The sequence below is a fragment of the Phyllostomus hastatus genome, unplaced genomic scaffold (assembly GCF_019186645.2).
Source record: "Phyllostomus hastatus isolate PE091 unplaced genomic scaffold, TTU_PhHast_1.1 phas_scaffold_760, whole genome shotgun sequence".
Taxonomy (NCBI): Eukaryota; Metazoa; Chordata; class Mammalia; order Chiroptera; family Phyllostomidae; genus Phyllostomus; species Phyllostomus hastatus.
Genome location: NW_025334040.1, coordinates 72171 through 81142, shown reverse-complemented (window position 1 = coordinate 81142; position 8972 = coordinate 72171). Strand labels below are relative to the sequence as shown.

At 52.6% G+C, this 8972-nt stretch overlaps 2 gene segments (V, D, J or C); both read left to right on the top strand.

The window, feature by feature from the left end:
* Positions 1-2250: 2250 nt before the first annotated feature.
* On the top strand, positions 2251-3565 carry LOC123810802. The segment is given in 3 exon segments: positions 2251-2385; positions 2540-2863; positions 3558-3565. Coding segments are annotated over 3 exon segments (378 nt in total).
* Positions 3566-6179: 2614 nt separating this feature from the next.
* LOC123810963 lies at positions 6180-6711 on the top strand. The segment is given in 2 exon segments: positions 6180-6266; positions 6389-6711. Coding segments are annotated over 2 exon segments (369 nt in total).
* Positions 6712-8972: the final 2261 nt, after the last annotated feature.

Sequence of the window (8972 nt, the reverse complement as noted above, 5' to 3'; positions counted from 1 at the left end):
GCATTAGGTTCATAGTAGATTTTGTTTAACTGCCTTAGTTGAAAGTATTATCATTTCAATGTGAATTAAATATAACATATTGATGTATTCTCCTTTTTTCTTACACTAATATTTGAAAACAGGGAAATATGTCAGTGCCCCCCCCCCCCACCGTGCACACGCAGCCTCTAATGTCAAGAGATGCAGGTTCCTTCACGAAGACGACCTGAGTGCTCGGAGCACCTGGGGACAGGAGGCAGGGCCGTGACTCAGGGACTCAGGAGGCTGGGACCTGGGACGGGGAGGAGCAGAATGAGGGACATGGAGAGGGGCCAGGCAGGGAGGGGAACCACAGGCCAGGTCTGAGGTCCGGCTCCTGCATCCCTGGATTGGAGCCTTGACTCATCATCACTGTCTGGGGGGCTCTGGGAAAATCATACCCTCACAGTGAGGGCTTCCTCTCACCGGACAGGAGGAGGGGCTGGGCTGAGGTCGGGTGGAGGATGCTAGTGACACACTCACCAAGAGACAGCATCTGATGAGAGCTGAAAGTAATGAACAATCACTCCATTGTAAGAACTTAAAATTGTAGGATGTCACTCACCCTGCGGACAGCAGGGGGCAGTGTGGAACTGCCTTCAGGAATGATGGGTCTCATTTTTCAGAGTCCCTCCTGTTCTCCATTTTTTTTTTCTTTAATTTTTTTTTTAAGATTTTATTTATTTATTTTTGGGGAGGGAAGGGAGGGAGGGAGAGAGAGAAAGAGAGAGAGAGAGAGAGAGAGAGAGAGAGAGAGAGAGAGAAACAGTAATGTGTGGTTGCTGGGGGTTATGGCCTGCAACCCAGGAATGTACCCTGGCTGGGAATCGAACCTGGGACACTTTGGTTCCCAGCCCGCGCTCAATCCACTGAGCTATGCCAGCCAGGTCCTGTTCTCCTTTTATAACAGCACCCACCTCCTCCCTCCCGGGTGCCCTTCCCTGCACTAACCCTTCACCACTAATCAGTTCTTCATTTCTAAAAACATTTCTTTGCAGAAGCAGTCTAGTGACAAAATAACTCTCACAGTAGCTAGTCTTCTGGGATTGACATGTATTACTTTACATTTCCCGGAGATTCCTCCAAATTGCTGTTATATTCAGTTTGTTCCTTTCCTTGCTGAGAATTCCGTGGTCTGGGTGGGTCCCAGTCTGTTTGACACCCACCCGTGCAGAGACGCCGGGAAGGTCCTCACCTTGGGAGTCTGCGCACCAGGGTCCCGGGAACACACACGTGTGTGCGGTTTCACTGTGGACGTCAGTTTGCGGGGTCTGAAACGGGTGCCCTGAGCCGCAGTCGCTGGGCCGTGTGCGAACCACCGGTTTGCTGCTGTCAGAAGCCACCAGACTCCTTCCCGTGTGGGTGCCGGTTCACACCCTCGGCCCCGGTGACCCCGACTGTCCACGTGCTGCCGTCACTGGGGCTGGTCGCCTTGTCTGCTTTACCATCTGGCAGGTGCGCGGTGACCCCCCCCATGTTTTCACTCGAATTTCCCAGCTGGCTCCTGAGGGGCCTCTTCCCGGATTCTTGCTGCCATCTTCTGTCTCTTCCGGGACCTGTCTGTTCGTGCTCATTGACCGGTTTCGAAATGTGTTCTAATATTATTTATCTTTTCACTGTTTAGTTTTAAGAGCTCTTCCTACACTCCAGGAGTATTTTTCATTTGATATTTAGTTTGAAAATGTTTTCTCGCACTTTCTTCACCTTTTCATCCCTCTTTCAACAACACTGCAAAGCAAAACAGTGACGGTGGTGCTGTCCAGGGTGGTCCAGTTAGTCTTTAGTCTTTAGTGAATCATGCCCCTGGGGTCATCAAGATATTTTGCAAATTTCTACATCCCCCCAAAATTCTGTTTCCCCCCCAAAACAAAAGGAAAAAATACTTCCTAGATGGTATGTGACCCGTCTCTCAGTGTGTCATCACGGAATGTAACCTGTCAAACCCCAGCATGACCCCTGTCCCTATAAGCTCAGCCCACCCCTGCATGATCTCGTCACTAGAGAGGATGACTGATGATCGTCCCCAAGCCCAAGGAGGCTGCTCAGAGATCAGACAGAGGTGGGGTTCAGGTACTGGTTCAGGGGTCAGCACTGTCTCCCCCAACACCCCAGGGAGCCCTGGGGAGGCTGGGTACAGGCCTGGGTGTGAGGGCTTGAATTTTAATGATGCCTGCCTTGGACTCTGCTCCGCTGCACCTGCGCTAGGAGGCCAAGGAGGGAAGGAAGGGGATTTGCATGAGGAGCCCCTGGCAGAGGATAAGAGGGGCCCAGAGACCACACCCAGCTGTGGGCACAGAGGCAGAACCCAAGGAGCCACCGCCATGACCTGGACCCCGCTCCTGCTGCCCCTCCTCACCCTCTGCACAGGTGCTGCCTCACAGGCTCTGCCTGCAGGCTCAGCCCCGGCAGGACCCTTAGATGGACCTGCCCCAAACCCTGAGCTCAGTCCAGGGGATCCCCAAGGGGAACACCCTGTGCACAGATATTTGTCCTCAGCCTCCTCCCCTCTCCTCTCTTACAGGCTCTGTGGCCTCCTATGAGCTGACCCAGTCGTCCCCCTTGTCAGTGGCCTTGGGAGAGACAGCCAGGATCACCTGCACCGGAGATTTACTGGATAAAAAATATACTGGATGGTTCCAGCAGAAGCCAGGCCAGGCCCCTGTGCTGGTCATTTATAAGGATAGCGAGCGGCCGTCGGGCATCCCTGACCGATTTGCTGGCTCCAGCTCAGGGAAGACAGCCACCCTGACCATCAGCGGGGCCCAGGCTGAGGACGAGGCTGACTATTACTGTCAGTCGTGGGACAGCAGTGGTAATACTCACAGTGACACAGACAGATGGGGAAGTGAGACACAAACCCCCACCCCATCTGTGTCACACTCTCCTCCAGCCCAAACAAGACCAGACACAAAACCATGAGCAGGTCTGGCCCAGGTCCCCAGACCTCACATCTCAGGCAGCTGTGCAGAGGGTGGGACAGCACTGGATTCAGTCTCACAGGACGGGGCTGACCTGGTGTTTCCAGGGCCTGAATGTGAGTTGGAGACAGAGGGCGTGAGTGGAGGGACACACAGACCAGGATACACATGCCTTGGTAATGCATATTGATTATCCTTGTAATGGTGACTGGGCCCCTCGTTGGTCACCTGTCCTGGCTTTGTCTCCAAAACTACCCAGATTAAGGAAGCTCAGGAAGCCCCAGGATGTCCTGGCAGCCTGGACTCTGAACAGAGCAAACCCATGCGGGGGACGCCGAGGATCCACCTGCATCCCCCCCCTCAAGGCTGACCCTCCCTCAGTCGTCTGCTGGGTCCTGGCAGCTCACAGCTGTGCCCTCACAGGGAAGTGCTGTTGGCGGAGAGGACCTCACCCCGAAAGGTCACACCCCTCTCAGTGTGGCTCAGGGTCAGATGACCTCACGCCGCCTCAAAGCTGAGTCCGCAATTATTACCACATTGCACACCCTCCCTCTCAGTTTACTCGGGAAAGATCACCCCTGACCCTCCTGCATGTGGTTCTCCATCCCTGTGTGCCCCCAGGGAACTGACTGCCAGTGCTCAGGAATCTGACCAACACACGGTGTGAGGAGACCCCATAAGGGCAAAGAGAACCACACAGAGACACCAGAGACCACTTGCCGAGCTCACGCACACAATCAGAAGTCACACTTGTCCCGCAGTCAGAGAGGACAAGTCCCAGTCAGGACACCAGATGGACCTGTCAGAGAGCTGGGCCTCGAGGTTGGAAATTAGCATCTGACTCCTCGCTGCTGTGGCCCCACCTACGAACGTGTGAGCGCAACTGATGCAGGATCCCACTGTTTGCATTATCTCTAATGAATCTGCAGTAACCTGGAATAGCAGACAAAACATATATAGAAATACAGTATTATTCACCAATGAGGAAATATGTACCAAGTCCAGTGTAACATCAAACATTCCTGATTGGAAGCACGAAAATACCACGTACGATAAGTAACAAAATCAACCAATGAACCTGGTCATGATATTTCAGAGATGATTGAATAGTTTGGTCAAGGATTTTATGAAAATTTGTATTCCATTCATTCCAGTGTGTAGAAGATGCTTGAACACGGTAATTGCAGACAAGGAGGACAAAAACCCCAGCCGAGTCAATACACAGATGCAGACATTACAGCGTCTGAGACACAATGACCCTGATGTGACTGACGGCAGGTTCATCGCTGCAGAGGAGAGACAGTGACAGATGACGTGGAGGAGAAACTACAGAAGGGACGTGAGATGCAGACACAAAACCACCCTGAAAACATGCACGGAAGCATCAGTGTGCTGGGGGGCATGAGGGAGCCTCATACGAATGTGATTTCAATCTTTGAAGCAGAAATGATTTGGTGGAAGGTGTAAAAATTATTTCAGGAAATACTGGCCAAAATGTTCACTTCTTGTTCTTGGCAAAGGAATATATTTGCTTACCTCACAAGTGCAGATCACAGTGTGAAGGTGACATCTTCCAGCGTGGCACTCACAGATGATCTCCCAGGTGGTCAGGAGACCCACAGCACAGGTGTAAGCACTGGGCTGCAGGAGTGGCCAGCAGGCCCCATGGGGACCCTGAGGTGTGAGTGTGAGGAGTGGACGCCCCAGGGTGGGAAGGGCAGAGAGGAGCTGCTGTGGTCCCCTCAGCTGGGGACAGGCTCGGGCGTGTCTTAAGCACCAGACCCTGGTCCCCTCTCCACTGTCTCTCAGAATGAACTCTGAGGACTGAGTCAGGGGTCAGTCTGTCTGTCTGTCTGTGCACATGAGTCACACAGAGCTGCACCCTCACCTCCAAGGACAAGGCCTGCAGCATTCTGTACGTGAACTCATTTCACTGCACCCTCATCACCACCAAGGTGACAGCTGATGTATTTGTCCAGGATAGCACATAAAAAGTGCATTCTTGAAAATGTAAAGTTTTGAAGTTTTATAAAATTAAAAGGCTTCTCTCCTGATACTGACACTTGTCGAAACGCAACCGCTATGACCACGGGAGAAAACAACCCTGACGTAAACCGTTAGAGACCCAGCCCGATGCGAACCCTGCCCAGTCACCCGATGCCCATGCCCCTTTCACTCGGGACCCTGTGCCCTCTGCCAGGGAGGGAGCTGTGGGAGGGTCCCCACGTTTCCCACGGACAGTCCTGGGAGTCACTGGGACACGCAGGTGCTGACAAGTGAGCACCTGAGTGTTCTTCACAGCAGACTTGGGAACAGAGAAAAGGGTGGTGACATAGGGGTCCTGGGGTGGGGGCGGTGGGGACACGAGGCCCACAGAGGGGCAGGGCAAGCAGAGGACACAACACTCACACTCTGGGTCTGCCTCCTGAATGGAAGTCTGGATTCCTCATCACTGTCTGGGTGTTCCTGGGAAAATCATAACCTTGCAATGACGGCCCCCTGGCCATCACACAGGAGGAGGGGCTGGGCCTTCAGCACAGGGATGGCGTGGGGTTATTCTGCTGTAGGGTTATTATGACATCAGGTGAGGGGTGCATATAAAACGCTCCCCAAGGCTCACCATCCTTTAAGTCACAGGTGGCAAACACCAGGCCTGTGGGCCGAATCCGGCCCTCCACCTTGTTTTATCCAACATGTCGGCCCGGCACCTTGTTTCTACCTGCTGGCAGCACCAAACTCCTTGTCCCTAGTTAAGGAGTAGTTCCATTAATACAGTCCTAAAATTATATTAGGCCCTTTGAAGGCAACCAGGAAGTTGACATGGCCCCCAGTGAAAATGAGTTTGACACCCCTGCATTAACTTCTTAGAAGTAGCCATCTCTTGAGCAAGCTACCCAGGTAGGGTGATATTCATCCTACTGACACCAGGGGGCACTGTGGGTCCTGGTTTGGGGAACTTCATAAGTTAGGTGCCCTTGGCTGGGCTCAAGTGCAAAGGGCATGACTGAGGGTCCTTTGAAGACACTTCTATTGGGTCAAATCAATTCTTAACAATGAAACCCACACCTGGACCTTCTTCTGACATCTGAAAATTACCAGCAGGAGGCTGTCAAGCTCAGGGTTGAGACAAGAGCTGAGACAGATACTAGTTGGGGAATGGGGAACAGATTTGCATTCATGCTCCTCCCTCTTGAGCTGCAAGGACAGAGGATAAGACAGGGGCTTGGAGAGGCCAGTGCCAGCTGGGCAGCCTCAGGGCAGAGCTCCTGGAAACCCCTCCCACCATGGACTGGGCTCCCTTCTTCCTCCTGCCCCTGGTTTTCTCCACAGGTCAGTGCATCCATTGCCATTTATAAGTCCTGAAGTCCAATGTTCCCCTCCAAATGCAGTTTTCAGGACCATCTGTCCAGTCTGGATGCATTCGGCATCATCCCTGTATTTTGTGTTTGCAGGTCTCTGTGCTGCGCCTGTGCTGACCCAGCCCCCATCCGCTTCTACCTGCCTGGGAGGCTCAGCCAAGCTCACCTGCACCCTCAGCAGTGAGCACAGCAGCTACACCATTCGCTGGTATCAGCAGCAACCAGAGAAGGCCCCTCGGTATTTGATGTGGCTTAAGAGTGATGGAAGCCAGAGCAAGGGGGACGGTATCCCCGATCGCTTCTTGGGCTCCAGCTCTGGGGCCGACCGCTACTTGACCATCTCCAACCTCCAGTCTGAGGACGAAGCTGAGTATATCTGTGGTGCAGACTATAATATTGGTGGCCAATTTGGTTAAGCCACAGTGACACAGGCAAAGGGGAAGTGAGGCCAAAACCTACATCTTCTGTTCCTTGTGCCCCACACAGATCCACAGTGACCTGCTCCCTGTCCATCACCAAAATGCTGAGATTTGACTCTTCTCTGCACAAATCCTGTCATTCTGCACCTGCTTCCCAAAACACCACTAGGGAGAAGCAAAGGAGGGTCATAATTTAGTTCATTTTGATGACACTTAAGAGGAGGTATCTGCCCTCAAGTGAAAGTATCTTCTGGAAGATAGGCTCCTTACAGCAGTGGATTCCCCTGCAAGGTGTGTGTTCTAGGAGCCCATCTGTATCAGTGTACCAGCTGGTGTTGTTGTGAGAGGCTGTGTATGGCTTCAGTATATTTTTTGAAGACCCTTTCAGCTGGTTTGCCCGTTTCATGATGGGTGATTTACAAGTGCACCTGCCCACGCTGCCTGGGTGTTCAGCCATTTTTGACCAAAAATAGCGTGACCCCCCTGCCCCATCCTTCCTATTCACCTGAACTTGCCCCTAGTGACTGCTTTTTGTTTCCTCATGTAAAAAACTGTCCTCAAAGAAAATCTTTTGCCAACATGGAAGAGCTGAAACAAAAAATGACAGAAGCACTAAAAGATGTCAAAATAGATGAGTTCAAAAACTGCTTTGAGCAGTCAAAAAACCATTTCAGTGTTGGATCAAATGGAGAGTTCTTTGGAGGTGACTGAAATTCCAACATGTAAGAATAACTGTACAATTTTTAATAACAAAATTCCGGGTTCAAGTAAATCTCACCTTGTACATTCTGCCTCCTCTCCCACTGGCTTGTGGGAGCTCTGCTGGGACAGACCAGACAGCCCAGCAGAAACATGAGCCTATGGGAGTGGCTGGGCTGAGGTGACCCAGTTCCCAGGAACCATGAAGCCATTTACCCCAATCCTGGGGCCCTGCTCAGCATAAGGAGTTAGCTCTTGGTGTTCCAGAGGTGACCTTGGAAGTCATCTGCAGTGAGTGTCTTTACTCAGCTGCACCTTGGGGTGAAGTCAGGACTGAGGTCCAGCAGGAAGCATTTGTCCCTCAGCAGAGGCAGGACAGAGAGACCTGATGCCCTGGTGGGAGCAGAGCTGTGACCAGGAGGGAAGTGGGTGCCTGTCAGGAGGTCTGGGGCAGGAACCATGTGGACCAAGGCCTGGGTGCTCCAGCTGTGGCAGATTCTCAGCCTGTGGTGCCAAGGAAGGCTCCACATGTGCCCATGGGAGTTTTCTAGGGGTGGAACAGCCCCATGTCCACGGGAGCAGTGGCAGAGCATGGGAGACGGGGACATGGGCATGAAACACGTTGCTCGCTGGTAACAAAGCTCAGCCCTGTGGGTGACCCTTCCTGCATACACATGGAAGTTGCAGGTTCCCTGGTTCACTATTTTCCTCTGCAACTTTTCTACAGACAGAAGACAAAGCATCTTTAACACACACCCCCACCTTGGAGTCAACATGGAACAGCCCACTTTCCACAGTAACACTGATTCCAGGACACTGATCTCAGTTGGCTCAGCTGCTATTCCAGGGCTGGTCCCCAGAGACTGAGTCTGAGATGAAAGTCCAGGAGCTGCCTGTGGCCTCTGGGACCCCAAGGAGGCTGGAGGGGAGGAGGTGGGCTGCTCTCAGGGGATGGAGTGGACAGAGGACAGATACACAGGAGACATGGACTCAAGGTCAGTCATGTGGTGACCTTGGTCAGTCAAGGGGCCTGGATCATGGGGATAAGGAGTCCTCTGCTATCATCACTTTGCTGTTCCCAGGTCTTGCCTCTGAGCTTCCTTCTGGAGATGCCCTGACACCTCTCTGAGTGAGGTTCTCCATGTTGGAGGGAGTCTCTAGGGCACCAGAGAGGAAATAACAGCCCAGGGGGAGTGTGTGGGAGAGGAGAGGGCCCCACAGAGGTGACACTCTGGGCGTCTGCAAACATTCCTTGAGACTGGTGAGTGCACATGGGAGGAAACCAGCTGAGGCTGAGGAGGAAGCCACCCAAGGACACGGGAGGGGACAGTCACAGGTCAGCGCACCAGCCTGCAGTGCTTGTGTCCAGTCATGGGGAAGCACCCAATTCAGGCATCAGGTGGATGAGTCAGAAGCTCTGTGCCAGCGCATTTTACAATAGCCAAGTGCTGGAAGCAACCTAGGTGCCCATGACTAAATGAATGGATCAAAAAACGATGGTACATTTACACAATGGAATTCTATGCAGCAGAAAGAAAGAAGGAGCTCCTGCCCTTTGT